Genomic DNA, 20,670 nt, shown 5'->3' on the forward strand with positions numbered 1-20,670 from the left:
TTAGTAGCACCACCGTCTGCAGCTCTGGCGTAGTTAACTTCAAACTTTCTTCAGTCTCGAAGTCTTGAGTTTTTCTCTTTCTGATATTTTTTGAAGAGTCCTGTCCAGCAGTGGAAGAATCATTGCTACTTGATCCAGCACAGGCATCAAAGTCTACATCTTTTGATGTACCAATACATACTTCACCAGTTTCTCTGTAGTTTCTTTTTGTCCAGTTTTTTCTCATATTCTAACAACATTAAAATCCATGCTTTTTCTTTAACTGATACTATTTTTGGTGTCACTGATCTGCTTAAAACCATTCTTTTGTTTTTAAGAAGACTAACTAAACATTTTCTATTGTGTTGATTTTTTTATACCAGAAATAGGCTCCTCACACTTGAGTTTCATCATCATCATCACGTTCAAAAATGTCATCACTGCACACTTCCATGGCTAGATGTTACACACAAAACGCTACCAAGATCCGTAACTGTATGAATGTTTAACAATTGTTTAAAATACAAAAAATTGTAACAGGCATGATTCAACTTGTTCGATAACGATTACATGCGTACTACGATGTCATTCAATCAGTGTTTACTTATGTTGCAACAATTACTGATTATTACCAATACTCACTTAATCCACTACGTGTTAACTCGTCAGTAATAGTAAACGTTTATTCTCATCAAAATCAGTACTTACTTTTCTTTTCAGACCTTACTTTACTTAATAAGTACTCTCTTATAAGTACTTACTGATTTTTATTCACTTCGCTCGTAGTTAAAAGAAGAGGCAGACTTATAGGTCACATATTAAGGCACCCTGGAATAGTTGCTTTGATATTGGAGGGACAGGTAGGTGGGGAAAATTGTGCATGCAGGCAACGTTTGGAATATGTAAAACAAATTGTTAGGGATGTAGGATGTAAGGGGTATATTGAAATGAAACAAATGGTACTAGATACAGAATCTTGAAGAGCTGCATCAAACTAGTCAAATGACTGAAGACAAAAAAAGTGACAAATAAAGCTGTTATTAATTAAAGCTGTTAATACCTTATTGACATAACAGGGCCTACCACAAAAACAGATGAAATGTACAATACAGTTTATGGATAATTTATCAAAATTACTACAGGTTTATTTTTTCAAATTTATTGTAACTCACAATAATGAAGAACCTAATAAGATTTAATAAAGTATAAAACTCAATTTTTTCCACAAAGTTCTTCATAAGTTATAACTCTTTCAAGACAAGCATTTCCTTTTATAATTAAGCTAATTAGTATTAGTGGGTGAAGTCTAATTTTTACCACCCAGCTGATGGTAATTAGCACTACTGGGAACAAACTGGCATTAATGCACACAACATAAAATACAATACTTGTACATTTTATATATTAATTTACCTTGATTCACCATCCATTATTAATAATGAACGCCGAGGTAGTAGAACAGGAACTTTTCTTCCATCACGATGTTTAAAATCCATTATAACATCAGATCCCAGTGATAATGAAATAATAGGACTTTCAAATGGACTATGAGTATCAACATGACTTGGGATACCTGTTAATAGACACAATTATAACAAACATAATTAATGTAAAACAAACAACTTTAAGAACAGTTCCATTATGTTGTTATTTCTACAATAAAATTTAAGTTAGTGTGCTTACTTTATTCAACTGTAGTCAATTCCAAAAATGAAAATAGAAAGAATAAATCTGCTTTGAATTAGCAGGTTTTACAGGAAATGCATCTGTAAATGATGTATCATTGATTTAGAAATAGTAAGTCATCTAAAAATGTTATTATTTATATAATCATGACTACAACAAATATAAATGCATTTTTTTATATGTAATGTTCTATCAACTACAAAATACTATAAAAGATAGAAAGACTGCCATTCAATGAGTAAAAACAAAATGACTGTAGAAGTTAAAAAAAGATCTAAATAAAATATAAGGAACAGTTAAGATCATAAGTTGGCATGCTACTCATCAATTTAAAACAGTTGAAAGTCATTTCAAAAATAGTTTTAAACAAGAATGTTCAGTATTAGATTTCTGGTTTAGGAGGTGATAAAATCATCTGTAATTTACTTCCAGATCCTTAAGCAAAAAAGCAAAATATGTAAGAATTATGAGAATTTTTAAAGCACTGAACAATTAAGAAATGTCAAATAAGTGTTGTAAATAAACTAAAATAGGGTCAACCAGTTGAGATTAATCTACTGCCCATTCATTAACCTAATTTTTCTAACAATAAAACAGAGAATATTACTAAAGTAGAACTGAATCTTACATATAGCTTAAACTGACTTAACATTAAACACACACTATCAACTACCTATTAACTAGAAAATAAATATAGTCCCTATGAAATTCAATCAAAACAGATAGCCGATCATCATCAGCTATGAAACCAATAACATGTTGCCTCAGTTCATCCTCTCAGCTCTATCAAACAAGATGGCTTTCACTATGTTTCATGACATCTTAATCTGTACTCATTATTACACCTTACTGACAGAAATTACCTTGATCTGTTTCACAAATCATTAAATAATTTTTTCTTACAAGGGATTAATTAACTATAAAAATACATTGGGTCTTAAGGATTAATAATAGTTTCTACATTATTACTAGAGGAATGCTTAGTGCTGGAAAAGTTCATCATCATATTTTTCTACTTTAATTATCTAGAAAATAGTTTTTTTACTGTTACACTGAATGATTCAGATAAGCCTGGACTGCAAATTTTTTAAATGTTTACTAATAAACTAATAAAACATTAAAATAACAACTACTATTGCTTTGAAAAATGTGCTGTATGATGACACATCACTGCCCTACTTTATCGTGTGCGATGGTTAGCTGGAAAAGATTATCAGTTTGCTAAGAATCTGATGCAGGACTGATGGGTTGTATTGCTGCAAGTTTATTTTATAATAAAATTTTATAATTTTATTAAGCTGTTTTAAGAGAAACTCCTAATGTTCCTACTCCAAGGAAATCAACCATGTACAATTAAATTCAACACTTTTGTGATACTAAAAGTACTAAGTAGTTAGAAGGCTACCCACATGTGCAAACACCTGAGTTTAAAGAGTATGTTAAAGACTGCTTTTATCACTTAGGGAGTCAGCAGTTTGGCAAAACATGTTTGAGCTTTCATTTAACCTTTCCAAGGACTAATAAAATCACAGTCACACTGAGCAGTTCAAGAAACAAACCCATCTTTGGATTCAGAAAAGCAAATAGTTATTACAAGTGGTTAAATAGATTTGCTCACAAGAGAGTGAGTATTTTTACTTAAATTTTCTAGTTTCAATGATGAAGTTTGGTTTTGTGTAAATGATCCTTAAGTAATGGATAAGAACTTACAACAGGTGAAAGTTTATAGCAATCATCAATTTATAGCCATGCTGGTATATTAGTTTTTGGCCACGATGGAAATTAATGAACTTAATTGCCGATTTCAACAAACACACCTCCTATGAAATGATTATAATGCTTTGCGAGTTCTTCAGCAATTGATTGATCTCAAAAAATCTTTGACTCCTACGCTCAATGGACTTGTTATGCTAAGATTTCTGTTTTGTAGGGAGCTACCTTAACCTTTTCCCATCACAATGATCTGCGGTTGATTAGCGCTCTGCGAAAATATGTTGGTATCTGATTGCCTCCCTTCATAGTCTTATGCTACCATCTTGTGAAAAAAATTTCAAAAAATTATGGTATATTACAGAGATTTAACAGATTCTAAAAAAAAAAAAACAGTTACGATTGGATATTTTTTATGCCTGTAACAACAAAAAAATTGAAACAGTACAGAAATTATGATAATTTAATTGCAGAATTTTTTTTGCACAGTTCTACTGCGTTTTTTATTAGCAAAATTTTGTTTTTTTTGCTTTGTTTATGAAACATAGTTTGCTGATTTTAAAAATACTTTCAAGCAAATCGGTTGAAAATTGGGCAAAATATGATGAAAAACCCGTGTCATAAATCACAGATTAGTAACATATGTTAGTATAAGTGAAAGTAGATTCAGAAAACTACGTTTTATAAAAATCCCCACCACTCAAAAGGCTATTCAGATTGACAAAAAACCATTTTTACTGTATACTGTTATTAATGACGAATCGATATGTGTTACATGTTTACCGATATCATTTGTCTGAAAAGATATTTATAGACCTCAAGTAAAAGTGACATATTTATGACCACAAATTCCTTTTTTTTTGTGCCGTATATCATAATTTATTACGTGTTTCAATACATCGATATGTTGCTAGTAAGATAAGCTATTTTTGTAAATAATAAATAAATCCGTAATCATCATAGCAATTATAATACACAAGTCACACACACACACACACAAGCACATTTCTGAGAAAAAAATGGTCAATTCTTTCTAGTCTAAATAATACATTTTACATATAAACGTCATTCAAATTGTGTAATAAAACTGATTCCTTTGTAAATATAAAAAAAAATAACCGACTTAGATGCCATATAAAATGATTTTGTTACTGCGTTTTAAAACTGACGCTGTACATAACCAGTTCCAAGGCTACATGATCTGACAAGGTTAAAACCATGGTGACCACGTTAATTATGCAAGGCTCCAGGATCTATAGAAAAAAAAAACAAATACTACAAAGGTTTTCCTCCTAGTCAATTATTTTTAAAAAATGAGTATTTTTATGTATGTATCACGAGAATTTATCTCTATTACAAAATGGAGAACAATTTCAGCATCTGTAAGAATTTGTTAAACTAACTTAATAAAATTTATTATCTAAGTCAAGAGATAACTGAATCTGTTAATAACTAATGATTTCTTATTACAAACTTTACCATCAATTTTTTTTTTAAATTCCCAGCAAAAATACAATCAAAACACATCTCTAAACTCAAATCTTGTGGCAAAGAATGAGACTGTGAAAACTTTTAAAACTCAATTCTTTTCAATTTCAGGAAAATCCTTCAAAATCAGACGTGTTCAAATCAACACATACTGAATACATCCAATATGAAAATATTAGAGTAGTTTTTATCAGCGGCAATATAACTTAATAAACCCAAGTGGATTTCATTACACATATACTTTATTAATATCATTACTTTAACATGTTAAAAAAAGTTAATACTTTATATAGTAAATATTTATTTCATAAAGTACACACATGTAATCAAAACTTGAAATTTAAAAAGTCAGAGATTTGAATTTTTGAATTGGATTTGATAAATTGTACCTTACAATAAAATTAGCAGTTACAAAAAAGACTACATATAAGATAAGAATTATTTAGAAAATAATAGAACATGATTGAGGATATATTTTATCCAGCACCTCAGCCATACTGAATATAATCCACTAATCATTAATATAATATTATAAATAGACCTACTAAAAAATTTATTGTTTTTCGAAAGATATAAAGAGATTTTTATTACTTTTAATAATAAATAAAAGTAAAACATATAAGAATGAATTAATGACAATTTTGATATGAACCGTTAAAGGAAAAGGTGCTGAGCCGACGTCCTTGTAAGTCTACACCACAAACACTATATGATGCATACACTTCGACCTCATCTTACTGAGTGTTAAATTGCCAGTCGCTCGCAATAGAGCGCTCTGAACCCAAAGACAGGCAGAACATCAACCATACCGCCCGCCAAAATACATCATATTTTAATAATGTCCAAAACAACAAATATAGTAACCTAATATTACACTGCAAATAATAAATGATAACAATTAATAGAATAATAAAAATATGACACTTGATAAAGAATAGAATCAACTAATAAAATACAAAATCAAAACTGAAACCTAAAAATAATACATGGAAAATAATAACAAATTCATCAATGTAAAAGTACATATGCAAATAGTCAATGCAAACTAGTAATAACAAAAAAAATTATTCACATCATAAATTCAACAATGCAACAACACAAACTCTGACACTGCCAATAATAGCACATAAAAACAATAAGAAAACATTACACGAAGACTTATTCATCTTTGTCCCCTGTTGGAAGTAGGCAGATCTTAACAATAGGTCTTTTAAACGTTGCACCTTGAGCTGTTCGAACTGAAACCACTCTTATATGGCCACCAGCACCTGGGTGAAGGTCTTCAATTACCACTAATTTCCATTTTAAAAGTGGGAGTTGATCGTCTTTGATGAGAACAACTTCACCCTTTCGCAGATTTGGGTTGGATGACGACCATTTTCCTCGCTGCTGCAAAGATGTCAAGTATTCAGTAGACCATTTTCGCCACAGTTGTCGAGTGAGTTGCTGGAGCAGTTGCCATCTACTTAGTCTATTCACATGCATATCACTCAGGTCAGGGTCTGGGAGAATGGTGAGAGGTTCTCTAGCCAGGAAATGGCCAGGAGTAAGGTAGGAATGAACTGTAGGATCATCTGATAATTTTGACAATAGCCTAGAATTTAAACAAGCTTCTACTTGCGTAAGTAGTGTCATCATTTCTTCAAATGTTAGACAATTATTACCAGCAATGCGACGGTGATGGTATTTCATTGCCTTGACTGCACTTTCCAACATGCCGCCAAAATGGGGTGCGCTAGGAGGGTTAAAACGCCATTGACAACAATCCACCGACAGTGGCTGTATTATTATTTTTTAGCATGGTATAGATTTCACGAAGCTCATTAGAGACACCAATGAAATTTGAGCCGTTGTCACTATAGATATTTGCACAGATTCCTCGGCGTGACATGAATCAATAAAGAGCTGCTAGGAAAGCATCAGAAGTTAAGTCACTTATGAGTTCTAAGTGAACGGCGTGCATAACAAGGCAAACAAATACTAAAACGTAACATTTAATGCGACCTTTGCCAGATTTTATGAAGAATGGCCCAGTAAAGTCCACCCCCGTGTTAAGGAAGGGCCGTGCAGGAACAACTCGCTTGCTAGATAGACTTCCCATGAGCTGGTTATGTGGTTTTGCTGATAACCAAAAACAACGTGTACATTTATGTAGAATGTTTCTTATAATCCTTCTCGCCAAAGGTATCCAATAGTTGGATCGAAGTGAGCTGATCAATAACTGTGGACCAGCATGCATAAGTTGTTTATGCTCTTGCTCAATTAGTAGTAAGATGATGACGCGGTGGTAAGATGATTTGACTCTAAGAAGACCAGCGTTATCAATGAATGGGTGCAAGTCATGTATAGTTGATTTAGTAGCTAATTCCCATCCACTTTCCAAATTCGTGAGTTCTTGAGAATAACAGATGCGTTGAGCTAATTTTATTTAAGTGTTTAAGGATGTTTTTAATTACTTAGTAGTGAATGCCCCAAAATTTTGTGAATTCTTTGAACCTTTACAATTTTTTATAAAACGAAGACAATATGCAATTTTTCACTGGACTCGTGGAAGAGAAGATGATTCCTTCAAAATGTCATCTGAGCAGGTGGATGCAACAAAACTTACAGTAGGACGCATTTCAGGAATATTACTAATTAAGTTTGCTGCAAATGTAAGTGACAGCCATTGTGATAGGGTTTCTTTCAACCAAGACAGACTATGCCACCATAACTCGTTATTTATGAGTTCTTGAGGAGTGACTCTGCGTGACACCATATTCGCAGGATTGGATGCTGATGAAACATGATGCCAGGTGCATTCCTTTGTTAAATCTTGCACTTCAATGACGCGATTTGCAACGAATGTATTCCATGTAGATGGAGACCCTTTCAATCATGCAAGTAGAATGCTAGAGTCTGTCCATAGATGTGTCTCATTTATATTTAAATCAATACTACCCTTGACTTTGACAATCAAACGAGCCAACAAAACAGCACCACAGAGCTCAAGATGAGGTATGGAAACTTGCTTGAGTGGTGCCACTCTAGATTTTGCACAAAGTAAATTAATGACAACATTTCCATCAGAATTGCAGGATCTGAAGTAAACACAAGCACCGTAGGTTGCCTCAGAGGCATCTGAGAAGCCATGCAATTGTATGTGAACAGGATTCTTTATCATAACCAATCTATCGATATGAATTTCATTGAGCTGTTCAAGCGAATTATAAATGAGTTCCCAGTCTTGCTGTAACTTCGAAGGGAGGATATCGTCCCAATTAAGATTTTGTTTCCATAACCTTTGCACCAATATTTTGCAATGAATTACTGTAGGCCAACAGACCAAGTGGATCAAATACGGTCGAAATGGTAGCAAGGACATTTCTTTTTGTAAAACTAGTTGGCCAAAATTGTTGATGTGATGAGGTAATTCCACTAACAATTTGGAGATGATCCTGTGCAGGTTGCCATCAAAGACCCAACGCCTTTACTGTAGCATTGCCATTGACTTCAATGCTGAAATGGTTTTGTGCCATAAGTTGTTTTGTGCCATGGTTTTGTGCCATAAGTAACTGTGTTGAGTTGGTACTCTTGTATTGGATCCGCTGGGGAATTGCGCCACAATATCCGCTGGCAATCATAATTGCTAATTGTATTCTAACCTGTCGATACTTTTTATTTATGTCTGCGATAAATGCTATCTCACGAGTGCAGAAACGTAATACGATCGTACAAAGATCCTGTTGAACAACAGGACCAACTCTGAAAATATTATTTAACAAGATATTATTAAATGTTTTACACGATGCATCAAATACTATTCTAGTTTTAGTAGTAGTACTGTCTTGTTTAAAGACTGCATGATCTGGCAGAAAATATGTGGGTTGACCAGTTGATGGAACGGTTTGCATGTGCCCTAGTTTACAGTATTCGTCAAGAAAATTATGATATTCATCATGTAGCTGCTTGTCTGAAGAGAGACAACGTTCAAGTCTTTGGAGGCGATGAAGAGCTGTTGATCTGGATTCCCCAAGAGTTGAAAGTTCCTGCTTTAGGGGTAATTTGACCACAAAATGCCCTTGATTGTCTCTTGACGTATTAGCAATGAAATGTTCTTCACATTCCCTTTCTTCAGTTGACCAAGCTGGAGTATTGATTTCCTCAAGTTCCCAAAACATTTGGAGCTGATCACTGATTGAGTTGCACTGTCGAGTGAAAAAACCATGCTTGTGGGAATGAAGTTGCCTTCTCATCTTGATTATGAAATTCACCACTCACAATCCAGCAGAGTAAAATAGGGTATAAACCCAGACGAGTTTGTTGTTCCATTAACAATATTTTCATAAAAACCTGTGGCCCAAGCAGCAAGTCGATACACTGTGGTACATTAAATCCTGGGTCCACAAGTTCCATGTCAGGAGGGATGTTCCAAGAATTGTATTTAATTTTACTGGAAGGGAGATCCGTGGTAACCTTTGGAAGTACCTTGCAGTTGATCATAGAAAAATTTGATTTTAAAGAACAGATTTGTACAGTAACATTATAGTTGGACTCATATGCCAAGTTATTGAATGATTCTATTGGGACAGGATTCTTGGATAGTCTAAGTTGCAATTTCTGTACTATATCTTCAGTTATGAAGTTTACCTGTGACCCATTATCCAAAATAGTGCGACACGTAACGTAATTGCCATTTTCATCTTGCACATTAATCAAGGCAGTTGCAAGCAAACTTGTCTTTGATTACCAGGACTAGCATAACAACTTTTTATTGAGTGATCCAATTGATTAGGTGATTTATTTTCAGGGGTTTGTTTACTAGAGCCAGAAGCCTGATGTACCTTTGAGTTGTCAACCCTTTCCCAATGAAGGGATGTATGATGACCCTTGTTACATTTAAAACATAAGGTGGACGATGGACAATCTTTAGACATATGACCTGTATTGAGACAATTCAAACATAAACAAAACTCTTTGACTCGATTCAGTCTCTCTGACGGACTGAGTGAGGTATACTTACGGCATCTGTGTAATTTATTAGTACCCTTACATAAATTACAAAGGGATGAACTAGTAGCTACCATTGAATTTGTCTTATTTGATTTGTTATAAGAGTTTTTTGAACTGAATTGGTTTACTGTAGAAGGAGATCCCTAATATGTTTAATTATGAAGTACCTGCTCCGTTTGGTATTTATGCTCCATAAAGGTCATGAAAGAATTTAATGTAGCGATCTGCTCTATTTTAAGGGATGATTCGAATTTAGTACACGTTGAAATATCAACCTTGCTTAATATTAATTGAACCAATAGTAATTTGTCTAAGTTTACCTCTAAATTAAGCGCCTTAATAGCATCACAATTTGTTAGAACTTCATTAATTAATTTACACAAATGATTAGGATTACTCTTGTTAGATGAAGGAAATGTGAAGTAAATAAAATATCATTAAAGGAAAGTAGTTAATAACAATTATTTTGCAAATAAGAGAAAAGAAGTAAAATTACATTTAATTCGACCTAAAATTAAGGAAATAAATCTTCATTACAATTTAACAACAGATTTTTTCATTTATCTCTCTATATAAATTGTTTATGATTTTAACATTAAAAACACCAAGTACTAACCTTTATTCTAGAAGTAAATTGGACATAATATCAAAAAATATTCTTTGAAATAAATCACTGCCCTCATGTTGGTGATGTCACATAAACTCACAGAAGTACGAGTTCACTGCGTACCATACTATACTTTATTATGGTGTTTTGCCAGTCTAAATCTGCTTTCTACTATTTCTGTATAATCTCACTTCAGTGTCAGCAAAATTGTACATATGTGACACTTTTTTATGTTTGTAACTTATGTTTTGCAATTGATTGCCTTATAATGGTCCAATTTTATTATCGTGCCAGATAGAATAAAACAATAAGTAACAGTTGTTCAGCTAACCTATATCAATAGCTATCAAAAATTATTTCTACTTTCCCTAGAAAAGCTGCCTAAAATCCAATGTTAAAAAAAGTGATGAAGCCAAACACATTAAGATTTTCCAATAAGTAATGAACTATCGGCTAACACATGTTCCTATTTATTATTGTCGGCATATTAATTTATTTTTCACAAAATATTATAGTTAATTTTTTTAATCAGCAATATACGAAGAAAAATATTTTAGGATATGGCAATTTTGACCCTGATGGAATTGTGTTATGTTGTGATTGTTAATATTCATGGCACTGTTTTCACACAGCTTCATCGCTAAAAATTATGCAAATGCAATATGATTTCATGACCATTACTACTACATTTTTGCAAGCTATGCATAATACCATGATCTTGAAAAAATTTGATTGCAGTTTTTTTCAGTTTTAATACTTTCAACCAAACAAATGAAATTCATGACAACTTGTCCATGCATATAACAATGCAACTGTCTAAAACATATAAACCAAGTCTCGCAATAAGCTAATCTTCTCTTTATGTTCCAAGTTTCATCAATAGATCGATTACAATTATTTCCTTCCTATTTTTAACTCAATTCATTTAATTATTAATTATTATTTCATTCCTATTCTTACTCAAGTAGAATATTTGATAGTTTTTCATCTGATTAAATCAGTTCAATTTGTAGAAAAACCTATGAAGACTGATAAAAATAAATAAAAATAAAAATAACCATACTAGCAGATAAAATTATAAAAACACTTTAACAATAAAACTCTAATTTTTTATAGCAACTCTATTTCAATAGTCACAAAACATTAAATCTGCACTTCTGGTCACAAGCAGATGTGCTTGTCATAAGCATCCAACTGATCACAGCAGATGTCAGCTGTGACAGTTATTTCCACTCCTAAAAATGTAAAATGAATAAATCTCACAGAAGTCTATTAAACATATAGCACAGTTTTTCTCAAGTTATAACTTTGATAATTGTGGCAACATCATTTGTTGATAACCAATGATGAAACAAACCTCTTCTGATTAAGAGTACATGATCCACTTGTCATCATACATTAAAATCTGGTTAAATAATAGCTCAGTCTTTGACCAAGTGAGATGAGAAATGCATATTATGAGCTACTGCAGTTTGTTTTCAGGTATCATGGGATACCTATTAGCTTAATTTCCATCTGTTTTCTAATCGATAAAGATGTGATCTTGTGGTTTCTTCATTAACTTTAATTTTACAAGCAAGTTCTCTGCAAGTCAATTTCAAATTCATTTTGATTGTAGTCCTTAAATCTTTTATGGAAAGTGGTCTTCCAGACCAGGGTGCAACTCTCATCATCTGAAGCAAACTTATGGAACTAATTTTAAGCAGTTCATTCCTTGAACTTGTAAGTTTTAATTTGTAAAACAAACATCCACGAGTAACTTCTTTTTGACTAGCCATACTGAGGCTATAAGAAAATTCACAGCTTGATGATTACTTCTTAAAAAATAACTCTGACTCAGAGTGCACATCTTGTAGTTCAAATTATATATCACAAATACAGATTAATTGTCAATCAAAAAAATCTCTAGACATATGACCAATAAAAAACTGGCAAGAACTCTTCTGGGCAACCAATATAATTCAAAACATTCCATCAATTAGTTCTTAACAGATAATCTTTCAAAGAGAGCTTTTTCTTTTGTGATGAATCCCATAAACATGTAAACAGAATCTCATAAACCAAACCTGTATTTACCTAAGCTCTTAATAATTTACTAACACATTACTCTTTCACCAAACACAGCATACCACATACAACCACAGTAACAAAAAACATATTTCACTAACCTTGTCCAGGTTGATATTCATTGACAGTAAGTTGATCAGGTATCCAAGGTACAATATTATAAAAACCTTTTTCTTTTAATCGATCAAATAACATTAGGCATTTATGTGGTATACTTTCTTCCAAAGGACTATTTTTATCCACGTTATTATTTTCATAATTAAATTCATACCCATAGTGTTTAACATTTCTATGTTTCAATATTAATTTATCTTTAAAACATGAGAAATATAAACAACAAATTAATTAATATACAAAAATGACTGTATTTTAAATACATATAATTAATTATACATACATGCTCATCTTTTTGTACTTGAACACATGGTCACACACACGCCCACACACACATACACACACAGAGTGAGAGGGGGCACAGACGCACATGTATACACAGACACACACACAGTCATGTACAGACACGCACAGACAGCCAGAGAAAGAGGGGGGCTTGTGCAAGCCCACACATACATAAAAGCACTGTTAAATTATGTAAATGTTTCATGTTGATTACCAATATTAGAAGTAGATTTAGACCAATCAATGCATTTGTGCAACAATTCTTCTTCATCTTCAGTTACAAAATCATTAAGTATATAAAGCCCTTCTGGAAGCGAAGTAACTGAATTATTTTGAACTTGAGGCACTGCAAAAGAAACAGCATGTTTCTTTAAAAGTATTTATGAAAATTTTTTAAGTATTACAGTATCACTGGATATGAGGGTGGTTCGGAAAGTAATTTCCGTTGTAGCATAGCACTAGTAGTGGTGTACTAACACCACTACAAGTGCTATGCTACCATTGACACATCGGCTTACTCTTCAATCGGTGAACTTCCAACTGTCAATGTGAGACATACTTTAGCCCGTTTGCTTGTTATAACCTAAAAACATGAGCATTGTAATAGAAAATCCCACGAAATGCGAGGTTGTATGCTGTCATAAAATTTCTTTGAGCACAAAATGTTTCGGCAGTAGACATTCATTGTCAGTTGTGTACTGTGTATACCCAAATATTGAGAATGATAGTGCAGTGTGACAATAGGTCCAATTTTTAAAAAATGGAAGGACAAACATCCTGGAAGAAGAGAAGAGTGGCAGGCTTTCTGTTGTGAGTGATGATCGTGTCAGTGAAATGTCATGAGTGAAGTGTCATGAGAAAGTGCATGAAAATCAAAGATTTACCATCTCTGAACTTTCCAAACAATTCCTGCAAATTTGCAGATAAATTAGGCTACCAGAAGTTCTGTACTCAGTGGGTTCCAAAAATGCTCATAAAGATCTATTGAACCATATGAATGGGCTCTGCCTTAGACTTCCGTTCACACTGTGACACAGGAGAAAGTTTTTTGAAGAGAATGGTGACTGGGGATGCAACTTGGTGGCCTATGTGAACACCAAAACAGTACAACAATTGATGGCCTGGGGCCATGCCAATTCTCTATGCAAGCCAAAGAAAGCCTACTAAACTTTGTCAGCAAGGAAGGTTATGACTATGATATTTTGGGATGCCAAGGGAGTTCTAGTCAATTTTATGGAATGTGGTACACGATAATCACTTCAACAGTCTGCTGTGAAACTTTAAAGAAACTTAGGCAAACCATGGATTCAGAACAAATGTCGTGGTATGCTATTATCCGGTGTTTTTTTTTTGCATGACAACACTTGTCCTCTCAGTGCTCAAAGAACTCAAGAACTTCTGAATCAATCCCAATGGGACATTTTTGATCATCCTGACCGCCCAGCAGGGTGATTTTCATCTCACTCACATAACAACATGGCTTGCATCGCAGCATTTCGATAACGACAAAAAACTTCAAAATGCCATGAAGGTTGGCTAGGTACTCAAGCAGGTGAATCAAATGCTTGAATTTAAATGGCGACTATGTTGAAAAACAGTTAAAAGCTGCAGCTTTAAGTTGTATATAGTAAAATATTGGTACTTTTCAAGATGCCCGCAGCCGATCTGTAGTTAGTTAGTTGTTAGATGGCACCACTGAAAGGAGAAAATAAATAAATAGTACATATTTTTTTATCTTTAAATACATACATTGAACAATAATATCATTAAAATAATACAATGATACTGTAATAATAAAATAAATACAGTAATTTACTGTATAATTTAACGAGAACATAGCCTGTATTTCTGCAGTAAATGTAAGTCTCAATTTATGCGATTTCATTATACATGGAAATTTTCCGGAACGTAACACCCACGAAAATTGAAGGTGCACTGTATAATAAATTTATACGAATAATAAATTGATATAATAAGTAAATCTAAAAGTGTAAATATAATCAAACTAAACCGCCCTCTTATAATTAAGATACATTTTAAATAAATCAGTCAATGAGACTTAATACTACTGCAATATATAATTTTGCTTAAATAATAAAATAAGGTAGTATTACAGCAACATTTTGAAGTTAATTAAATAAAATATCAGATGTCACATCCTCAGCATACTAAATACAGCAGTATCAGTAATCTATAATTCCATAAATTAAATACTCTTTCTAATTTTTCTATAAATAAACTTGAAATGATCTATAATTCCTGTAATCAAATATTTTTCTAGAACATTATCTAGAACAGTAAAAAGGTAATGAAACAAATGAAAATTTGAAGAGCAAATACAATGATTTAATACTAAGAAAATAAATGATGAAATCCACATAAAGATGCAATAACTGAACCTCATGAAATTAAGACAACAAAATTAATTTAGGTACAAGAAACTGAAGGGGACAAAAACAAAGAAAAGAGTTAGTAAAATTTAAAAAAAATTCAATATTTTAAATATTTCAGCTTCATACAAATATTATTTTTCATTTATAATGAGCAACAATCATAAACAATAAAAGAATGTAAAAAAACTGTGTCTCACCAGTATAAGTATGCAATAAGTATAATGGCCCATTCATTTTTTTGAATGATTTCTTTCCATTAATATTTTCAAAAGCTAATGCAGCATCAGAAATATTTTTAAAGGTAACAAATGAATATGATTTACCAAATAACATGGTAGTCAAATCAATCGATCCATACTCAGAAAATAACTCAACAACTTCACATTCACTTATTCCCGAAACAAGGCCGGCGTTACATATCATAAGATGCTAAAAACAAACAAAATTATCAATATTCAAACAAAATCTTAAATGGACAAAGATTAAAAGAATAACTTAATATTGTAATTTTTTTATTTGTTTCATCACAACTTTTATTCAGCAAGACTAGTAACAGAAAGTGAAAACAACATATTATTGCCAATGTATCTGATATGAAATATATACGGCAGTTAATTACTTACTGAAGTTAATTTCATGAATCACAATTTACCTAACACCATAATATATTAACATATCAAATTATATAGAATACTAACTAATTAACAAAATTTATTTTCAATATACAATACACGACCTAACTTCATCAGCATTAAAACTTCTAATATTTATCAGCACGAGTTTAATGTTATACAATCTGTCCTCATTAAAAACAAAATAATGCTAATCTATATAGTTTTTGCATCACATTCAAAATTCAGTGAAAGTTACCATTAGAATTATACATTAAACACAAAAATGTTTATATGAATCTTTTAAATTATATAAATACATTTAACTTACTTTCGTTGGTTCCTCCGCATGTTTAATCCCAGTTTCTTTAAGTAATATATTTTTGTATTTACAACTTTTTCTATCAATTTTTCTTCTGTGTTTATTACAATCTTCAGAAGTCTGCATTGCTGGTAAATAAACAAAACAAAACAAACAGAAAAAATATTACCTAGTTTTATAACCTACAAACACGCTATCTACACGAGGTCAAAAGTAAATATTTACCAGGTTTCTATTCTAAACGGATTGAAACTTATGATCTTTCATAGTTTATTACAAAATTGAAGTTTTTTGAACACTAAACAAAATAACGTCTCTTAATAAATAACAAAAATGTTACACCCTTAGCAAAACCGTAACAACCGCTGCAATCTAACCACTCACATCACAGCTGAACGTACTACGAATACCAAAACTACAATTCAAGAACATTGGTAATCTGTACCTAGAGTATTACAATTTTTCCACAAATCACGCGAAATAAGAATTAAAGGATTAAAAATAACAAAAAAAATTCCTTGACTACATTAATAAACCAAAAATTATTAATTTCGAAATTTAAGTGTGAACTAAATGCGGATTACTTAGAAAATAACAAAGGCAGTGAGTGTTTCGTTATATATTATTAACTTCATTTATATCTGCGAAAGCAAACAATTGGCAACAATAAATTAAAATATGATATTGAAACAAAAAAATAAAACATATATTCTTAAAAATGAAGAACGAATCAAACATAAACAACGCCCATGAATCAAAAATAAAAGTATAATAAGAAAAATGATGTCCAAACACTCTGAATGAAAGCAGAAATTTGTGAGAAAATTCTTGAACACTCAAATTCTTGTCAAGTAATCAAAGAAAAAATGAACCTTATTAATATGCAAACTTAAATTATCAACCTTATAACAAGTTTTCTTGATCAACACATGATGAAAGGTGGTAACACCTTTTTTTTATAATTAGAAATCTATTACTGAAGAACACTTACAACTTGTAAATCACCAAAGATTGATCCTGTAAAATGGTTTAAAAGAATTCTCCATTCGAAATTGTTTATGACTGGCATTCAAAATTATGTGGAAGCTATATGTTAGAAGATCTTTTCATAACACAATTGTGTTATAATTATTCAGCAGAGGTACATAAGTGCAAACCCCTTAGATATGTAAACAAACAATAAATTTGATTTGCACAGCGGCCACAAAGTACCTTTCTATGCAAAAAAAAAATAAACTTAACTCACTTACCATTAATTTATTTAATATTTTATTAGGTAAAACTTAATTTAAATTACATCTATATGTGCTTCTTCACTGACCATACACGGTTCCATTAGTCACCATGTGCATTTAAACATTGTGTTCCATGTTGAAGGGTCAAAGTTATAAAAACAGTCTCTGACAGCAGTACAGCAGTCTCCGTCCTCCAGTAAAGCCCATCGAGGCTAGGAACAGAAAGGGTAGTTTGGCGACTGTGATTGTCACAAGGCAGATCTTACCCTATGGTCAGGATGGAGCTACATTTTGCTTGCAGTTAATCTCATACTAATCAACCAACGGTGAAAAATAAAATAATTCAAGCATTTTAACATGTGAAATACTGTTAACACTTCTTTCAGTGTAGTGATATCAGATGTATTTCAAATATAAATGCCCAGATACATATGTTCTGTGATTTTCTCATAAAAGTGGAAATATTTTTTACATTAAAAATACAAGTTTGGAAATTTATTACTCAGGTAAATAAATGGCACACTCACAAGGAAAGAAAATCCATGATTGATTCAATGATTAATTAGGAAAATACCTTTGTAAGAAGTTTTCTTTCATACCATGATCTGGTCAAAAAGATCATTAACAGAAGCAAGTTAGGTTTAAAATCAGAATCTTTTTTGTTATTTTCTGAAATGTTGCATGGGAAATATTTAGCTGTAAAAACCTTTTTCTGGTTGACTTAGAGGAGATTGTGAACAGGATTCCTCAACAACATCAGACCTATTCAGTTGATTGAAGATTGTGCAGATTGTTTCAAACCAAGTTCTAGTCTGGTGCAAAAGTACCCTGTTCTGAGTCATCAGTATCGCTACAGGAATCTGTACTACTGTAGTATCTGCGTACGCACTATCTACGTTACCATTCAGATGAGTAAAAATACTTAGGTATATTATTTATTTTTTTATTTTTATTTTATTTTTATTTAACCTCCAGGACCACCTCCTTCAGAGGATGAGATGAATGATTTTTAGCGTGTGTGAAAACACCATGTCTGACCGCGACTCAAACCCAGGAACTCCGGATGAAAGGCCAAGATGCTATGACTCGCAACACTAGGTACCTTTTAATTATACACTAATGTACTCGCTTAATACTTATTAAATAAGATTTTGATTAAAATTAGCTATTAAATAAATTAAGTCTATATTTACGCACTTAAAATAAAATGTATGCTCTATATATATTCGCTTATCATTAAACATGTAATTATTAACTACACACTTGAGATAAGATTAATATTAGGCACTTGTTAGAGGCAACTTCTTTTTCATAAAAACGAATTTGTTTTGTTCCAGTTCTGTTACCCCTCGTCTTCGTTGGCACAATTCTGATACCGATGACCATCGGAACGACCGAGTAACCGCTGCCTGCATCGAAAAGTGAGGATCGTAAGAGCTACCACTAATTATTATACAGTTAAAATAAAATAATTAATAGATGCTGGTAGATTTAAATAATATTTAGAAGTTCACAAAATCTCTTTACATTAACACTTGTACAATAAATAACGGTTTCGATTGATTACAGCTGTAATCGACTGCAAACGTTAGAGTAGTCTCACTGTCCATCGGTTCGTTTACTTCCGTCGTTTAAGGTAACAATACTGTTGTTTTTTTTTAATATAATTGCATGAATATGGGAACTAATTTCTTTAATGAAGCTAACATTCGATTTAATTTCAGCATATCTGTTAAATGATATAATTGTTAAAATTGACATTTGCTATCGAGTTATGGGGTCTTCAGTAGAAACTGTTTTCTGTTTCAGTTCTCCTACAAACAGAATCTCCCCGCTACCACAACATCGACCCCATAAAAACTACACAAGTGCCGAAGACCAGCCTTCGGGGGGTGGGCGGCGGGGATCCAATAGAATCGCTACGCTGGGTCCCCCCGGGGGACGCTGGATGCCCTCACGGAAGGACAGCATGAGAAGTGCCCGTTGACACGCGCGGTGGCGGCGAATTCCTGGGTGTAGTACCGTTGCTGCGTGGAGGGAGGTGGAGGGTTTTTAGTGTGTCACTGCTACGGGAGGAAACCCCACACACCTAGCAGTACGGGCTGCTAAACATCTGGTAGCAGATTTCCCCTCCTCCTACGTAAAACAAAAAAAGTACCGCACCAACTCCGCTTCATTAAAATCAAAGTATACTCGTTTATTAAAATGCAGAATGAAATTGAATTGGGTTTGATTAAAGTGGATGGTGACATTGAGCAGGTTGGAAAAGTAGTGGAAAAGGTATATGGTGTACTTGTTGATAATGTTCACTGTTTAATTTGTAATTGATAATGAAAGATCATGTCACGGGAAAATCGCTATGAGAGAGTAAGACTCGATACTACCGATCAATTCGGTCGATTCACCCTGATCGAAAACGCATTCAACTTTAACTTGAGTACTTATTACTACTACAAGAATGACAACGAGGGTGCAAGAATATCTGGCCGCTTTTAGAGTGGATGAAGATGGATTCGGATCATTACTGTCCGAATCGACAGTTTCGAAGCAATAAAATACAAAATCTCAATCGAGCTTCCATACCAAATGCCCTGATGGGTGAATATAGACAGGTTTTCTTTAAAACAAGAAACTTTGTAAGATATTGAGCAAGAGCTTGAAGTATATGAGGACTGGATAGTTTGCGATCACGATTAGAAATATTTTCTTAAAAGAAAATTAAAAATCCCAAGATTAGAATAACAGAGGTAAGAGAATCGTTACATTATTAACAAGAATTGGCATTTTTAACAAGAAAGTTTACAAATTGCAAATTAATAACGGTGGAGCAGACTCCATGGTTATTGTAGTCAGCGCAAAACATGCGGCTTCGCATCATAGTTACGATACTTTCTTTACTCTGCTGGATGAAGAATTCACCTCTCACGTTCCAGAATGTTGTCTGTTTGAATTGTGGGGTACCTTTCACGTATACAATTGTGTGTTTGAATTTATTAGAGATTACGTAAAGTTATTGAAATCCCGTATACGAAAGAATGGAATCAAACTGCTGTAGGAAACGCCGAACTAACGAGTCATTGACGCTGTCGAGTTGAAAAGTTTGTTTCAAAACGTTGCGCAATCGCAAGACTAATTCCAAAAAGCAAGAAGCTCATCACATCCGACTGTGACAAATGGAGGA

General features: G+C 32.6%; 1 protein-coding gene across 6 annotated transcripts in view; it reads right to left on the reverse strand.

Annotated features, from left to right (window-relative positions):
- The window catches only part of LOC142324996 (tRNA (carboxymethyluridine(34)-5-O)-methyltransferase ALKBH8), a 40,337-nt gene that overhangs the window by 17,784 nt on the left and 1,883 nt on the right, over positions 1–20,670 (reverse strand). The window contains exons 1-6 of one of the 6 annotated variants that reach the window (XM_075366217.1): positions 16,480–16,656; positions 16,264–16,382; positions 15,519–15,750; positions 13,143–13,274; positions 12,631–12,840; positions 1,393–1,552 (exon numbers count right to left, since the gene is read on the reverse strand). In XM_075366217.1, the coding sequence (XP_075222332.1) occupies positions 1,393–1,552; positions 12,631–12,840; positions 13,143–13,274; positions 15,519–15,750; positions 16,264–16,380 (851 nt within the window). In that variant the 5' untranslated portion in view covers positions 16,381–16,382; positions 16,480–16,656. Of the gene's footprint in view, positions 1–1,392; positions 1,553–12,630; positions 12,841–13,142; positions 13,275–14,396; positions 14,567–15,518; positions 15,751–16,263; positions 16,657–20,670 lie in introns of those variants that run through there. The other 5 variants (XM_075366218.1, XM_075366219.1, XM_075366223.1 and 2 more) reach the window with 5 other exon arrangements.

The sequence above is a fragment of the Lycorma delicatula genome, chromosome 5 (genome assembly GCF_047948215.1).
Source record: "Lycorma delicatula isolate Av1 chromosome 5, ASM4794821v1, whole genome shotgun sequence".
Taxonomy (NCBI): Eukaryota; Metazoa; Arthropoda; class Insecta; order Hemiptera; family Fulgoridae; genus Lycorma; species Lycorma delicatula.